Source organism: Electrophorus electricus, chromosome 8 (genome assembly GCF_013358815.1).
Source record: "Electrophorus electricus isolate fEleEle1 chromosome 8, fEleEle1.pri, whole genome shotgun sequence".
Taxonomy (NCBI): Eukaryota; Metazoa; Chordata; class Actinopteri; order Gymnotiformes; family Gymnotidae; genus Electrophorus; species Electrophorus electricus.
In genome coordinates, this window is record NC_049542.1 from 13,585,433 (window position 1) to 13,603,368 (window position 17,936).

At 37.4% G+C, this 17,936-nt stretch overlaps 1 protein-coding gene across 2 annotated transcripts; it reads left to right on the forward strand.

The window, feature by feature from the left end:
- Window positions 1-212: 212 nt before the first annotated feature.
- kat2b (K(lysine) acetyltransferase 2B) lies at window positions 213-13,592 on the forward strand. 2 transcript variants are annotated; one of them, XM_027028025.2, is made up of 18 exons: window positions 213-1,476; window positions 3,008-3,146; window positions 3,277-3,422; window positions 3,821-3,907; window positions 5,024-5,205; window positions 6,712-6,903; window positions 7,097-7,194; window positions 7,713-7,829; window positions 8,003-8,169; window positions 8,369-8,577; window positions 8,934-9,060; window positions 9,443-9,553; window positions 10,738-10,881; window positions 11,104-11,218; window positions 11,328-11,358; window positions 11,912-11,975; window positions 12,062-12,146; window positions 12,497-13,592. In XM_027028025.2, the coding sequence occupies exons 1-18, from the start codon at window positions 1,276-1,278 to the stop codon at window positions 12,688-12,690; spliced, it is 2,409 nt and encodes an 802-aa protein (XP_026883826.2). In that variant the 5' UTR covers window positions 213-1,275; the 3' UTR covers window positions 12,691-13,592. The 2 variants fall into 2 exon arrangements, with proteins under 2 accessions (XP_026883826.2, XP_026883828.2); XM_027028027.2 differs by having other exon boundaries at window positions 8,030-8,169.
- The last annotated feature ends 4,344 nt before the right edge of the window (window positions 13,593-17,936 follow it).

Consider the following 17,936-nt stretch of genomic DNA (forward strand, 5'->3'; position numbering starts at 1 on the left):
ATACACTATGAGTAGTCATTGTGATTTTCCCCTACAACATTTCCACAAACATGAATCTGATGCTTCTTTCTGGTTTTAACACACCAGGTGTTTCTTACTTCATGCCTTGCACTAAATTTGTTCATGAATACGTCTGCTCTAAATATAGCCAGAGTGATATAAATAAATAAATTTTATATATATATATATATATATATATATATATATATATATATATATATATATATATATATATAAAAAATTTACTGTAAATAGGGTGTTGCAATGTAGTCTACTTTTCCATTTACTGTTGCAGAACTAATGCTTCATAGGGAGTTGTCTAGATAATCATTTAAAAACTGTACAGTAACCAGAAACTGCTTTGATAGGGGTTTGGACTTATGTTTCTTTTTTTCACAAAATGGTTAAATTATAATCAATGGTGGTCTTATAAATGTATGTAGTGTTATTAACAAAAATAAGAAACAAAACATCCAGCTTGTTAGTGGTCTTTTGTTTCCCTGTAACTTGTGACCGTACTTGGCTATATACAATTCATTGTTCCCTGAGGTCTTGACAGTAATCGTTGGATGTTGTGGTTTAATATTTGGCTTTGTTTACACAACTTAATAGTTTGATAAGTTGTTCATTATGTGTACACGTTTAGCGCTGCATTGTAATTAGTTGCTTAAATTGTGTTGACCACTTTAGTTGACCCTCCAGTCTCATACATCGTGCAGATGTTCATCAGGTTATTAGTTTTAAAATGGCAACGTGAGTTATAGCCTAACTATTCTACTCAGAAGAGGAGCAACACTTGAAAGTTTGGACTGAAACCCTTCAAGAGCCATTTTATTTATATCTATTTTCATCACGCCTAGATTTACACAGTCCTAATTGGACTGCAAATTTTTTCTTAGTCTTGACGGTAATACATAATACATGTTGGGCGTGTACCGTTAAGAGGTGCAGGGCTTCATTCTACATCTGGTCTGTAGTAATACTTGAATTTAACAATTACCTAAACATACGGTTATAATCGTATTTTACCACTTCTTGATAGCGTACGTTTGACCTTGAAATTGCAGCCGAGTGCATTTTTGTAGCCTACCCTGCATAGAATCATAGTGGAATCATATCCTTTTTGTTTCCCCTAGTGGACGCACGAAGCATTTACAATGTCAAATGAAAAACAGGGATGAACGCCATGTCTGATCCCGCTGTGGAGGAGTAGAAAGCGACGCGCTGCGCGGTCGTCGAAGGATTCGGAGCACAAACTCGAACCCGGAATCCGAGATGTCAGAAAATTCCGGGATTCAACAGGGCTCCCCAGCTATCGGTGCAGCGGGCTCTGCTCCAGCTGCGCCTGGAGCTGGGGGATCCGAATGTTCTGGCACCGCTGTCGGCTCTGCACGTATCGCCGTGAAGAAGACTCAGCTCCGCTCCTCCCCGCGACTAAAAAAACTGGAGAAACTCGGTGTATACTCTTCTTGTAAGGTTCGTCACAAAAGGAAATCTGTTTGCTAAAATAGCATGGGGAATTTAGTGACATTTATCGTTTTTTCCTCTTAGTTTAGCCAGTGTTATATGAGTACCACTACCTACTGAACTCACTCTTAAATTTGCAAGCGCAGCACAAAAGCCATCGCTTTACCCACCATTCCGTTTTAAATTCGCATGGGATATTTTCCAACAGTGATCCTATAATTAATTGTGTACTCACTTATAACACCAAAGGTTATGTTGTATAGAAGTATTTCCGTGATCTGAGCAGAAAGACTGCTGTTTGGCCAAAGTAGGTAAGAGGACGTAAACATTGGGCAGAGTTGGCGGGCTGTCAGTTTAAGTATTTAATATCTGTCGTGTTTATATCTTGTTGACTGCATTTTTTAGATATTTATGCGGACATGACAGTAAGCTTTCCTGTTTAAGTTTGTTATGAAACATGAGACAAGCACAACGTCTTTCCTCGGGAGACTCGAGCGGAGTCTTTGTTATGACAGGATGACAGCTGCTGGGGGGCGGGGTCTCATAACGCGCACGTTCCAGCGCTTTGCCCGAGCTAGGTCGCGCGGCTTAATATTATTTTCAAAGCCAAGTTAACTTACTGAAATATTAGAAGTTAATGACATTAGAATTTGATATATGGAAGTTCGTTGAGTGCTTTGTATGCATACGTCGAGCACCGTTAACTTTTTGGTTTGTTATTATTTGAGTGTTTTTTTTTTTGTTTTGTTTTTTTAACACGAAATTTTCTCTATCGTCCTCAGCCTGAAGTAAAATCGATCCGGAGCATACTCTGTTACCATAGTTTAATTTTAAGTTATCAGAATTACTGTGTCCAGAGGACAGCTAACATCTGTTACACGAGTTGATTTGCTGTTTCTCTGATTGTATCATCCGTTTGTAAGGCTTTGGTGATGAAAAAGGAGATGAGGGACAACACTGTGTAAATGTCTTTTTCTTGCTTCACAGAAATTACAGTGCTTAATTTAAACTTGGAAGTATTATTTGGTTGGGAATATTCAGATAGATTAAAATGTTTTTGGCTTGAGGTGAAAAAAATTAGTAACTCTACGGGGGCTGTTTAAACTGTTTGTTTATTTATTTATTTTTAAAACCTGTTTAAATTTTATTTACGTTATGACAGATTAAGTGGCCAGTGAATGTCGATATAAAGTAGACGTATCTAATAATAGTGATAAAAAGTATATGTATCTAATAATAGTGATAAAAAGTAGATGCATCTAATAATAGTAATAAAAAGTATAGGTATCTAATAAAGGGTTAGAGGTTAACTAGTAGAGTGACTGATAAATGTCCAAATAAAAAATCCTAAAAATAGGCCAAGCATTCACTAATAAGAAACACTGATGTAGAGTTGTAAATAAAAAAGCTTTTTAAAGCAAAATGGATCTAATTAATGTTTTGCAAAATGGATCAAAAATAATAAGCATTTCTGCACCTAGAGTTACCAATGTTTAAACCCTACTATTTCTTTACACTGATGTAAAAGTTTCTTCCTCAGGCTGAAGGAGCTTGTAAGTGTAATGGCTGGAAAAGCCAGAATCCTCCTCCAACTCCACCACCTCCAACGCCTCCTAGGATTGAGCAACCAATTGCTGTTAATCTACTTGAGCCTTGCAGGAGTTGTAGCCATTCCTTAGGTAAGATGTGGCTATCATAGTTGTAAAAACACTGCAGTCCTAAATTTGTCCCTATGGTGTGAAATGTAAACTGCACGGTGGAGTATGTCAAACCTGTTGAGTAAGACTTCATTCCTCTCCTGTCAACTAGGAGATCATGTGACACATCTTGAGAATGTATCCGAAGAGGAGGTGAACAGGCTGCTGGGTATTGTAGTTGACGTGGAGTACCTCTATACCTGTGTTCACAAAGAGGAGGACGCTGACACTAAACAGGTCTACTTCTCTCTGTTTAAGGTGATTTTCTGAGTTTACTCTGACATGTTCCTCACCAACACTACAATTACCATAGGCACTTTTCAGCTTTTCTAATTATAAAGGATGTATTATACATATAAAGTATGTTTAGGCATGTAAATATATTAAGGATGTATAGTATTAAGGTGCATGCTGAGTTTTGATTACATTTTCATTTATGACATTTAGAAGACACTCTTACACAGAGTGACTTACAGAAGGGCTTTAGAAAAGTATCCTTAGCCTAGCACAAAAAGGTTAGGTACAAATTGAGTCCAAAAATACCTTTAAGCCAAGATACTGCCAGAAACAAGTGACAGTGCTGAAACCTAGATTAGGTGTGTTTTTTGATGTGTCTTTCCTAGGCAAGACCTAACATGCATTTTAAATATTTTTAGCTGCTGAGGAAATGCGTATTGCAAATGGGGAAGCCTGTGGTGGAAGCTTTGGAGAGCCCACCATTTGAGAAGCCCAGCATTGAACAGGTAAATTGTCATTCAGCAGTGCAGACAAGCCCCAGTACATGTGACATAGCTAATGACATAGCTAACCCAATGCATGTGACTTAGCTAATAACATAACTAAGACAAGCATGTATTGTTCCTAAATTCCCACTTATAAATTATAAAGTTATAAATCCAACTGGCAAATTAAGATGCAGACTCAACAGTTATTTGAAGAGAACAACTAGTCCTGTTCTTTATTGTAAGTTAGTGATAGCAAGCTTTTGAGGTCTCCCGACTATGTCTGAGGCGGTACACGGTAGTTAAATTTTATACATAAGATACATTGCCTTTTTAAAATATTTACCTTTTGAAGTTTTCAGCACTATATCCTAATCATGCATTATTTATATTATGCAAATTGATATTCAATACTTATACCAGTTAGAGTTTGGTACCATTATATTCAAATGAGGGGCTTTAAAAAAAATATCTCTTTTGCCCACCTACTCTTGACAACATTGTTTGCTATACCACTTGGTAACTGTTGCTTTTACACCACTCTACACCTGATACAGAGACCCTCAAAGGCCACTATACTGAGGTCGCAGGTCACGTTATGTGAATACAGAATAATATTTTGCTTAATTTTCTTTTACCTAAAACATATTATTACCTCACATGTAACATAGCTAATGACATAGCTAGGCCACAGGACTTATACATTATGCTGTCAGTCTGAGTATACCTCAGTGTTCCTTGGATAAATATTCTTTGATGTTGGATATCTGAGAATAGTTTTGATCAAGTAAGCTTTGATTTAAAACAGACATGACTTGTTTGACATCAGGACTTATACAGTGTCCAAACTATTTCTATAGAACACCCTAGAAAATGAGATGCCATATTTAAAGGGCTATCCTTTAAAAAAAATTATGCTTTACATAGAAGGCTGTCATGATCAATCTTTGATTTGTCTTTCAGTCGGCATATTATTAATCATGTAATAAAATTACGTTTAGAATGTAATTCACATATTTCTTTTTATGTTTTCCCCACCATTGCTAAGAATATTTGTCTAAAGTCTCCACTGCATATCAGAATGTGAGCTTTGAGCTACTATCAAGTGCATTTATTGTCTGCTGGCTTGTGTCCCAGGGGGTAAATAACTTTGTGCAGTATAAGTTCAGTCACCTACCTTCTAAAGAGCGGCAAACTATTGTGGAGCTGGCAACGATGTTTCTAAACCAGATCAACTACTGGCAGCTGGAGACTCCTTCACAGAGGAAACAGCGGGTGCCCACTGACGATGCCGCTGGGTACAAAATCAATTATACCAGGTACACATGGGGAGTGGGGGTGGGGGCTTCCTAAGGGGGGAAATTGTTCTGTAGTTTCTGCCTGTGTTTATACAGTGCCTCCAAGTAGTATTCCATCCCCTGCAGATTTTGCAAATTCAACAAGTTGCAAATAATTTAGAGCCTTCAAACTTTGAACAAGAGTAGCATTTATTAACAGATGCCTAAATATTACAAACAAAAAGTACAAGTCGCTCAATTAAATTATAGTACATTTTAAACATAAAAATTAGGGTCAATTATTATTCAACCCCTAGTTTTAATATTTTATGGAATAACCCTTGTTTGCAATTTCAGCCATTAATCATTTTTTATAAGACCTGATCAAGCCAGCACAGGTCTCTGGAGTAATCTTGGCCCACTCCTCCATGCAGATCTTCTCCAAGTTGTCTAGGTTCTTTGGGCATCTCTTGTTGACCTTAACCTCCTTCCACAAGTTTTCAATTGGGTTAAGGTCAGAAGACTGACTAGGTCACTGCAACACCTTGATCTTTTCCCTCTTAAACCAGGCCTTGTTTTTCTTGGCTGTGTGCTTGGGGTCATTGTCCTGTTGGAAGATGAAATGATGACCCATCTTAAGATCCATGATGGAGGAGCGGAGGTTTTTAGCCGAAATCTCCATTGTGGATACATTATGGTATTTATTGAAACCAATGTCCCTACCACCATGAGCTCTTCCTGGGGCTCCCTCATTGTTGTCCTTGACTGTTTGGACAAGCTTGTCCAAACCTCAGCACAGGAGGAAACTTTCAAAGGCTGTCCAGGCTGTGGAAGGTTAACAGTAGTTCCATAAGCCTTCCACTTCCACAGTGGTGACAGATAGGCCCAACTCTTGTACCCCTTACCAGCCTTGTGACCCTCCACAATTTTGTCTCTGACAAAATTTTTGGAATGCTCCTTAATCTTTCCCATGTTGACCATGTATGAGTGCTGTTCACTTGAGGGGCTTTTATAGTCAGAAAAGGCAGGAAAAAACAGAAAATTAATTCATGGATGTGAAGCTCATTGTTCTTAATACCTCAGTTACTTCTTATTAATTGAGGGAACCGAACAGAATTCTGCTGGTTTGAGGGGTTGAATAATAATTGACCCTCTGTTAAACTTTTGCAATTTACAAAATGTTAAAAATAAAAATAAACAGAGAAATAACATTCTTTTTTTCTTTTTTTTTTGCTGCAGTGCATTTCACATGTCCAGGCTGATCTACAGTCCAAATTTCACAATGCTAAGTTAACTCCAAATGTGTAAACCTGCAAAACCTGAAGGGGCTCGAAAACTGCTTGGAGGCACTGTATGTGTAATGTGTGTTTGAATTTATGTTTGTGTGTGTTGACTTAGTTTACACGTGTGTTCATATATTCTTGTATTTGTGTGTGTATTTAGATGTGGTTTGGGTGTATGTACCTGTGTTTACATGTGCGTTTGTGTGTATATGTCTTATGTTTGCGTGTTGTGTGGTGTTCATATGTGTGTTTGTGTGTGTTGCAGGTGGCTGTGCTACTGTAATGTGCCACTGTTCTGTGACAGTCTCCCACGCTACGAGACAACGCAGATATTTGGGCGTACTCTCCTGCGCTCTGTCTTCACGGTCATGAGGAAGCAGCTGCTGGAGCAGGCCAGACAGGAGAAAGACAAACTGCCCCCTGAAAAACGCACACTCATCCTCACCCACTTCCCCAAGTGAGGATGCGGGCAATAAAGCATACACTTCCAGCATCACACAACCCCTCTGTGTCTGTGTACTGTTATGAATGTGCTATATGAATACTGTGTGGGTATGTGTTGTGTCTGAGCCTGTGCGTGTCCATATGTGAATGTGTGTGTTCGATCGCATGCATGCGTATGTACGTGCGTGTGTTTCTGTGTCTCTTAGGTTCCTGTCTATGCTGGAGGAGGAGGTGTACAGTTGTAGTTCTCCTATCTGGAGTGAAGACTTCATGGCTGGCTCATCAGGGGGCCAGATCCCCAGAGGTGGTTAGATACTTAACTTTTTTCTTTCTTAAGAAATATTGCTGTCCTTCAATATTTGCAGATTCAGTTTTTTATATGTTTGCCATCAATAATTAAATCTGAATTGTTTTGGTGATTTGCAGCATATGTAAAGAAAACTTTAATAATTAGTAAGGCATAAATGCATAAAATATATGTATTGTTTATTTTTTTTCTTACCTTACAGTACTTGATTTGTGTGTCAAGTAAGTTTGAAAGTATGTTTTGCACCTGTATTTAGTCATGGTTTCCTGCATCCATGATGGTCTTGCACCCCGAACCTGCGAATATTGAGGAACGTCTGCACTTTAATGCTTCTGTGAAATATTACCCTGAGATGCAGTTTAGGGTTATATTAGCATGGCGAAAACTTTAATTTTGTGTAGGTATGTTTAGAGAGAGATTTCACTTTGTGTAGATTTATGTGATGAAGCTGATGCAGCATCATGAATTTCTCTACTTGGTGGTGTTCAGTTTGTGATTGTTACTGATTGGTTCAGTGATTAGTGTGGCACGACCACTGTACTGCAGCAGTAGCTCCTCCCCTGTGGACACAGCAGGTGGGGGCAGCGTGAGTCCCGCTTGGAAAACCAACTCTGCTGTGGAACCCAGCCCATGTAAGTACAACCATCATGCCATCACGCTTTGTCTTTTTAACATCTCATTTTAACTCTAACATTACGATATTATAAGCAGTGGCTTACATGGGTTTTTGTAATATTATCTTCTAGTCAGTAAAAATGTAACAATTTACAGTTGGTCTATTTGAATCAAATTTTGCAAATTTCAGTCTTCATGATTATGGGTGTGTGTGAAGGTGGAGAGAAGCGAAAGTCCTCAGAGCCCTTGTCTCATGAATATACTAAGAAATCCCGAGTGATTGGTGATATTCCCATGGAGCTGATTAATGAAGTCATGTCCACTATCACGGATCCTACTGCCATGCTTGGACCGGAGGTACAGACTCTTTGTGATTAGCTATTCATGCCTAGGAAGTTACCCCTTTACGAATGGCTCATTATTATAGTGATATATCAAAATGCTACCTTCACTTAAATATGCAGAGAATCTGAACACGGCTATGCCTTTTGCATGTTTGTTGCTGGTTTTAACTGACTGCTTTAAAATCTCTCTCTGTTTCTCCATTTCCCATTAGACCAGTCTTCTGTCAGCTCACTCTGCCCGAGACGAAGCTGCAAGGTTAGAAGAGAGGCGAGGAGTGATCGAGTTCCATGTCATTGGCAACTCCCTCAATCAGAAGCCCAACAAAAAGATCCTGATGTGGCTTGTGGGTCTTCAGAATGTCTTCTCCCACCAGCTGCCCCGCATGCCCAAAGAGTACATCACACGCCTCGTCTTCGACCCGTACGCCTCTCACCTTTGAACAGTACCAATGGTTCTATGAATCATTTTTGAAGTTTTCGGATTGTGTCCTGTGTTAGGATAAAATGCATCCTTTTATACTGGTTACACTGGTCTCTTTTTATACTGGTTATACTGGTCTCTAGTATTTTGTAAGTATTACACAGGCACCAATAAGCAGTACTTCTGGACTACTGTTGCAAGCTTTACCGACTGTCCTTTTTCAGTTTTGTCTTTAGTCATTTATCTAGGGCTGCTTATTATATATGGAGTAGTGGACTCTAATGTAGCTCTGAGCTTTGATGCAAGCACAAGTTGATTATATTTAGTGTGTAACAAAGTTCTGGCTCTATACACAGGAAGCACAAAACCCTGTCTCTAATCAAAGATGGCCGCGTGATTGGGGGTATCTGCTTTCGCATGTTTCCATCTCAGGGCTTCACAGAGATTGTTTTTTGTGCTGTAACCTCCAACGAACAGGTCAAGGTGAGAAACTTTACTTTCATATTTTATATTCAAACAGATGTTCTGTGCCTTTTGTTGTTTTTGTTTAACCCCTAAAGTGCATAATATTTAATCTAAAATGATTTATAGTTATCAGTTAATTCTAAGGTACATTATTGAGTACCATTAACATTTGTTAATAATGAACAGCAAGTTTGAATTCACATCACGCTCCTCCAGCTGTTACTAAGCCCCTCCCTTCATTCTCTCCATTTACTTATGCCCCTCACTCCTGATCCAGCCTCTCCAGACCTCACCTCAATGTCTTCATGCCTTCTAATATCTTTTATACCCCACGAACATAAATTGTAAATCATCATTGTCAATTATGAAGCACTGATATAACAGTGGAATTTTTCATCAGGGTTACGGAACTCACCTGATGAACCATCTGAAAGAGTACCACATCAAGCATGAGATCCTCAACTTCCTCACATATGCTGATGAGTACGCTATTGGCTACTTTAAAAAGCAGGTCAATATCATTGGCTGTTCCAACTTGCATGTAAAACCCAATATGTAAACAATAATCAGATTAGTGTTTGTGCTGGCCCCAGCACTGACACTAAAGTTCTTTAGTGCGTTCAGAAATATAATACTCTTGCTGTTATGCTGTGTAAAGTTTCTTCTCACTGAGTATTGTCACAGAGACATTTCACCAGCAGGTTTACACTACCCATGCTTCATCTTGGGCATGAATAACAATACTGGTATAGATCGCAGCAAACGCAGTGAACATCAAAGACAGACGTTGGTAGTAGTTCTCAGTTTTAGCCATCTGCTTGATGCTTAGTACTCAGTGTGAGCAGGAAAATGATGGTTGCAAATGCAAATGTCCTTAAGCACAAGCAACATTGTTTCTCTGAAGAGCTACTTAGGTCAAATTATGAAGTAGCATTTCTCAGACTAACATTAATTAAGGTGAAAGTAAATATACTATTTAAAAATATAATTCATGTTCTATGGTGACAATGTTCTATGTCTGGATATTGTTTTTAAATTTTATCTGTACATTTATTTTACATTTTACGTTTTTGGAATTTAGCAGATACCCTTGTCCAGAGCTACTCAAAGTGCTTGTCATTTACTCATAGCCACTACAGTAAGTTAGTTTAAGATACTGTTGAACTAGAATTCTGCTGAAATACAGAGATCAATGCTGATGGCTAGAAGTGCAAAACGCATATACTCTCCATCTCAGACAACAATAGACAACAATATCAAACTATACATGTTAGAGTTTCAGTTACCCAACAGGATCAATTGTCATTATATGACATTATACTGACAATTATGTCATTTATGAAAATGTAATCTTCGCAGGCTTATACAATTCCTTGCCAATGTCTAGTTTGCCTGAATATGTTCATTACCTCATCTTTGCCTGATTTAAGTGACACTTTGTGCAGTTATGGCAATAACTGACAATGGAAATATTTGAACACAGATTCTTACTTAAGTATGTGTAGTTTGTCTTTTTACACCACTGAAGCAAATCATATAAAACTGAATAAATGTTATTGAAATATTAACGTCCAATAATAGGATTTTTTATTCACATGAAGCATGTGATGGATTTAAATGCGTCATGTTGTACACTGTATTGTGTTGTACACTGTATTGTGTTGATTCACATCTTTATTTCTTGTGCTGCGTTAGGGGTTCTCAAAGGACATTAAGGTGCCCAAAGCCAAGTATGTGGGCTACATCAAAGACTATGAAGGTGCCACACTCATGGGCTGTGAACTCAACCCCAGCATCCCATATACAGAGTTCTCCGTTATCATCAAGAAACAGAAAGAGGTGTGCACACCTGCGTGTGTCTCTGTGTGTGTTGTGTGCAAGTACATATGTGATTTGTATTTTGGTCAACAACAGTCCCTAGTAAGGTGTGGTAGAACATTCTGGTCTGTGAGAGGTTTTTCTGAACTGTGCTATATTAATGTTACTGTAGAACGTTGGAACATAAGTGAACATTTTCTTCCTCTGCTTAATGAACTCTCCTTTTGTCTGCATTTCTCTTAGATCATTAAAAAGCTGATAGAGAGGAAGCAGGCTCAGATTCGTAAGGTGTACCCTGGCTTGTCCTGTTTTAAGGAAGGTGTTCGACAGATTCCCATCGAGAGTATTCCAGGCATACGTATGTGAAGAAACTAATTGGTTTTCAGTTCAGTGTGTCTGCTTACTGTGTTTTGTGGTTTTCTCATCTTTTGTTAACTCAGTTCTTGTTCCCATTCTTCTGTTTACAGGTGAAACAGGCTGGAAACCTGTGGGGAAAGGGTGAAAATAGATACTTTAACTGTTTCTTATTTGAGTGTTTTCTTTAATTCTTCAAAACTCTGAATATCAGCTCATTGCTTCCATCATAGCCTGCTTTCAACACATCCTATCTTTTAACACATCATAGTCATAGATAATATAAATTTGGAAGTAGGACATTATCATCATATATGTAAGTAGTAAACACTTATCAAATGTAATTGCAAATACATTTATAGTTTATGGTCAAACCAAACAATCCAATCTGTTTATCCATACCCACCCTAGGAATTTGGAAAGAATTACCTTTCTCACATCACTATAAAGACAGAAGCATATTACAGTAAACTAAGCCTAGAATACCCTGGGCTGGAAAATGTCCACTGACTTGATGTGTTCCATCATCAGCTTGTCAGGATTTTTTGAAATCTGAAATAAACCTGTAGATTCTGAATAGATTGGATTGGGGATAGAATTTTACTCATGTATTCATGTGACTCTGGTGACTCATCCATGCTTGACAGTGGGTGTAGGGTCTGTGAAAATGTCTGTAATGTGTCTTTCTTTGTAACAGCAAAGAGGTAAAAGATCCAGATCAGCTCTACAGCAGCCTAAAGAACATTCTGCAGCAGGTCAAGGTGATAACACAGACACTCACAATATATTTAACCGTTTCTGTGTATGTGTCGATTTTTCAGCTGAATTGGTTTCTTCTTTCATCCAGTCACATCAGAATGCATGGCCCTTTATGGAACCTGTTAAGAAAAATGAAGCTCCTGGTTATTACCAAGTCATTCGCTTTCCTATGGGTATGCATGATTTCTCAAATATATCAGATCCTTTCTTCCATAGGGCACAATGATCAGCAAAAAGGGCTATTGGAACAGTCTTTATCCCCTGTGTTTCGCAGTGCTGGTTAAGTATGCATATTCTGCATATTTTCACCTGTTCCTAAAACACCTGGCTCAGTGTATTTGCCAATTTACATTGCAAGGACTAGGGACTGAAACACTGCGGTGTATGAATACAGCTGAAATTTGCTGTGTGCATGCTGTACAAGCTTTCATGTAGCAGTTTTCATTAACTAGTCTCTTTTAAAAAATTTTTACTACAGCAACATCCATAAGACATTTGTGTATGTCTTGGTGCATGTGTGTAGACCTCAAGACCATGACTGAGCGTCTGAAGAGTCGATATTACACAACACGTAAGCTCTTCATGGCCGACATGCAACGGATCTTCACTAACTGTCGCGAATACAACCCTCCCGAGAGCGAGTACTACAAGTGTGCCAATCTGCTGGAGAAGTTCTTCTATGTTAAGATCAAAGAGGCAGGCCTCATTGACAAGTAGAAGCAGTTCATCACCTGGCTTCTCAAATGTGGTGTTTAGCTCTAAGGTCATAAGGTTATATGGTCATAAGGTCACTGTAAGTAAGGAGAACTTCAGAAGCTCTTTGAGTTTATATGATCTACATATTATGTTGCTTAAGAGATACATGGGTGTGTGTGTGTGTGTGTGTGTGTGTGTGTGTGTGTGTGTGTGTGTGTGTGTGTGTGTGTGTGTGTGTATGTGTGGGAGTGTGTGCGCATGAGGGCACTGTTCCTGTGTGCAAAGGACTTTTTTCATTGTAAACAGAATGTCCCTCATGTCAGATTTTTAATTGTTACTCTTGCCAAAAATATAACATTTCACATGTGCATTTTGAGTCAGAAACTGTGTACATATCAACTTTCAAAAATAGCTGTATATTTTTTGATCATTGGTAGAGATTGGGTCATGTGGGTATACCTTCTCTATAATTAACTCAGATAATATGGCTCAAAAGAAAAAAACACATAATTGTGCTACCTGTTGTATGTTATGCACTTATTTATTATTTAAAAGAAATTGTGATAAATACAAGCATTGTAATATGAAGGGTTTTGGTAAAAAAAAAAAAACCCAAGTAGGGGTAAGTGGTTTTTGTTCTGCATGGCACAGGCTTTGGAAAGTGAAAATTTGAAAAGTAAAACAGTCTTACCATATTTGGTCTTAATGGCTAGGCAGTCCATGGAAAAAACACATTTTTTATTTAAATACAAGAAGCAAACAGATGTGCAATAACTCGTAGATTTGTTGTTTTGTAAATGTTTGTACTTTTAAATATTTAGGAAGAGATGGACTTTGTACTATGTTGGGGAATTTTAAGGTGTTTTTATCTTTGGTTTTGAAAATATTTTATAGAATGAATAAAACTTTAGACTAAGGAGAAATATGCTGATTGCTTGCATATTTAAAGCCATGCTTACTTAAGTATTCAACACAGTGCAAGTGACATTCACAAGTGATTTTGCAGAGCTATTACCCCAACATGAACGCACCTAAGCAGGTGACACTTTTATCCATCCTAGCCCGCATTTGGCACTTACAACTGAGAACAGCCCTGAATCTAGCATCATGTGGGTCAGAGAAATTGAAACTGCGTGATCAATGCTGAGAATGCTAATAACATCTAAAGCTGAATTTGATCTATTTCATGGGCACCTATACCTGCCAAAATGTAAATGCGCAAAGATTTTCACCATGAAAGAGTTCATTTTACATGTCTTCTATAAAATGGAGTTCATATGAGATGAAGAATCAGACTGATTTGTAGTCCCCAAATAAACTAGTTTATAGTCTATAGAGTAGAATCCCACATACAAGTGGCCATGTTTAAAATATATTTAGTATAGAGTCTGTAATGTATCCAGGTCACTAGGTGTCAGAATAATGGCTGTAAATAATGTGAAGAATCACTGGGGAAAAATGACTTATTGCTATTTAAACATAATTAGCACTCCTCTGGCTCTTTCAAATGGGGTGGATGTCACATCATGCTGAGAAAGTGTAAATCATGGCCAAGCAGAGTTCATTACTATAAACAAAAGACTACCACTGGATAAACTTGCCTCTCTCAGTAGTTGGCAGTACAGCAACAATTAAAAATGATTATCTTAGCAAATTAGTTCTCCTTATACAATGATTCTTAATTCAGTAAACTATAACAAGAAAATTTGAAGGAAACAACCATCTTGGATAGATTGTATCATAGGAACCCAATAATCAGCTAAATGCCAACAGTTTACATGATAAAGATATGAAAAAAAACAAAAACACCTTAGTAGACATACCATGGCACACTAGCTGTTGAATTTCATTTGCTTTTCAAAAACAACCCTGTTCACTTGAGTCCGTTAATTTTACCTGAAAGTACAGCATTTACCAGTCTCTACTGACAGGTTTGAGGACTTGTTGCAGCATAAACTTTGATGTTGCTTTAAAATTAATGATAAAGAATAAAAATCCATATTGGTGACATACCTGGTTTTTAAGAAAGATATGAAAATTGGTTCACTGGTGGAACAAACACTTATAGTATGGCAGATGATCTCAGGTGTAGCACTTTTGAATGCACACAGTGCTGCCTGAATATGGAAGAAATTCACACCCAACATCTTGTCCCTAATAAAGATTGGCTAAACGTTAACATTTCCACCAAAACCATTGGAGTGATTCATACCAATCGTATTTTCACATCCATAAAAATTCAAAGGAATCATCTTTGCATCTGACAAAAGAAATGCAAGTGACATTTTCTTTTGTATATCTATATTATCAACGTAATGCCTTAATGAATGCTTGAATGTGTGGTAGTATCAAAGTTTCTAAACCATTTCTAAATCATTTGAGAAAAAAGGTTAATCACATCTTGACTGACCTGCAGAAAAATATACCACAACATGGTAGCACTTTCTAAATATCTAAAAGAAAGGTGCTAAAGTTGGAGTACATTTTTAAAATCCCCCAATTTAATCTCAAATTCTTAACTTGAAAATACACTAATGGTTCCCCCATGAAAATTTAGAGTTAAAAAGAAACTAAGGTGAGAGTAATACTACTATGATAAAATTCAAAGGAACAACTGCTGCCAAATCACTATCCATAGAAAATACACTTTTTGCAGCATTATCATATATGTGTCAGCACACAATGTCAAAAGTCCCCAATAGAATCTCCAATTATTCACATGAAAATATACTAAGCGTTCCCCCCAAAATTACAGAAACTAGATGAAACTAAGGTGAGGGTGCTCATGTTAAATTTCAAAAGGAACAACTGCTGCGATAACAACATCCAGAGAAAATACAAAAATAAAAGTACCACAAAGTGAAGCACTTATGATAGAATTCAACATCAGTGCTCCAGTTTGAAGCGTCACTTAAAATGTGACATTGTAGCACATTGAACACATTGTTTCAATGATAACTTGCATCCAACTTTGATTACATTGTATCATAGAAACCCAATAAATTAAATGTTAATGATAGGAAAAATACAACTTCCTTAGAAGTCATACAAATGGGAATTAGCCATTGAATTTCAGTTGCTTTGCAAAAAAAATCTACATGAAATGGAGTCCCTTAAATCTTCCTGAAAGTACAGCACTTACCAGGTTCTACTGACAGGTCTGACGACTTCTTAATATATGAAAATGGAGTCACAATGGAACGGACTCTTATACTACAGCACTCGATCTGTGGTGTAGCACATTCAAATGCACAGAGATGCCTGAATATAGGGGCAATTCAAAGTGAAACATCACCCTCTCTTAAGTCATTCATCAAAACAAAATGTGGCTAAATGTTAACAATTCAACCTACACGATTGGAGTAATTAATACCTGCAAAAGCGATCCTCTGCAGACAGACAGCAAAATGAAATGCATATGGAATTTTCTTTTGTATAACTATATTATCAAAATTGTACCTTAATGATTGCTTAATTTTTGGTAGTCTAAACAATTTGAGAGAGAAATAAGTGATTCAACTGTCTTGACTAATCTCCACAAATATACCCTGACTTTGTAACACTTTCTACGTGTTTGAAGGAATGGTGCTAAAGATGGAGCACACTGTTTGCAGTATTCACATCAAACATGGGTAAAAAAAAGTACAATCCTTGGGATCCATCTCAATTAAATTAGTTGTACAGGTGATATGCACTTATATCTCTGGTTGCACATGTCACTTAAAATTACCCCAACAAATAGCACTTACCAAATATAATCAACAGGTTGGTGCATTTGTTAGGGGATCTGTTACGACAGTGTAGTATGATGAACAGTTTCAATATTAAATAGCATCACCCCTTGGTTACATTGCATCACAGAAAGCCAATAATTAGATTATAAGATTTGGAAATTTCCTTAGAACTAATACCAACGGGAATTAGCTATTGAATTTCAGGTCCTTTGCAAAAACATCACTGTTTACATGAGTCCCTTAAATCTAGCTGAATGTCCAGAACTTACCAGACTCTACTTACAGTTCTGAAGACTTCTTACTGAATGAACATGGAGTCAGCGGTGGAATGGACTCTTATACTATCGCACTTCATCTGAGGTGTAGCACTTTTAAATGCAAAGAGATGCCTGAATATAGAGGCAATTCACAGTAAAACATCCACCTCCCATAATCCACTCTTCATAACAAAGACTTTCTAATTGTTAACAATTCCACCTTAACAATGGGAGTGATTCATTTGTGAGAAATCAGTCATCATTGCAGAAAGTCTGCTAAAAGAAATGCACAAAGAAATTTCTTTGGTATACTTGTATTATCAACATAAGGCGTTAATAATTGCTTCATTTTTGGTGGTCTCAAAGATTTTCTACACAATTTTAGGTAGAAAAACTTTGCCACTCTGAGGCAATCTCATATTTCCCCAATTTAGGTTCCAACCATTCACTTGAAAATATATTTATCTTTCCATGAAAAACAGTTACAAAGCAACTTAGGTGACAGTACTACTAATATGCTAAAATAGAAAGGAACAACTGTTGCCTTTAAAATATCCAGTGAAATACTCACACATATAAAACTACCCCAAAGTGAAGCACTTATGACAGAATTCTACATCAGTGCTCCAATTTGAAGCTGTTTCAATGCACAATCCATGGGATCCATCTCAATTAAATTAGTTGTACAGGTGGTATGCGCTTACATCTCTGGTTGCAATTGTCACTTAAAATTACCCCAACAAGTAGCACTTACCAAATATTGTCAACAGGTCAGTGCATTTGTTAGGGTACCAATTGTGACGCAATAATACGATGAACAGATTGTTTCAATAATATTGCCCCTTTGTTTCTTTGTATCATAAAAAGCCAATCAATTAATTGATACTGACTGGAAAAATACAAATTCCTTAGAAGTCTTAGCAAGGGGAATTAGCGATTGAATTTCATTTGCTTTGCAAAAACATCTCTGTTCCAAAAAGTCCCTTAAATCTACCTGATGGTACAGCACTTACCAGGTTGTACTCACATGTCTGAGGACTTGTTAATATATAAACACGGAGTCAGCTATGCAATGAACTCATATACTGTGATACTTGATCTGAGGTGTTGCACTTTCAAATGCTCAGATTCATGAATATGGAAGCAATTCACAGCAAAACATCCCCTCCCTTTAGTCATTCCTCATAACAAAGAGTTTCTAAATGTCAACAATTCTACCTTAACGATTGGAGTGATTCAGATGCGGGAAAGCAACCACCCTTGCAGACAGTCTGCC

Excerpts from the sequence above, each read along its gene's own strand:
- kat2b (XM_027028025.2), top strand. The coding sequence starts at position 1,276 with ATGTCAGAAAATTCCGGGATTCAACAGGGCTCCCCAGCTATCGGTGCA. Across the intron at positions 9,061-9,442 it reads CCTCCAACGAACAGGTCAAG|GGTTACGGAACTCACCTGAT; the intron begins GTGAGAAACTTT and ends ATTTTTCATCAG. Across the intron at positions 12,147-12,496 it reads AGTCATTCGCTTTCCTATGG|ACCTCAAGACCATGACTGAG; the intron begins GTATGCATGATT and ends GCATGTGTGTAG.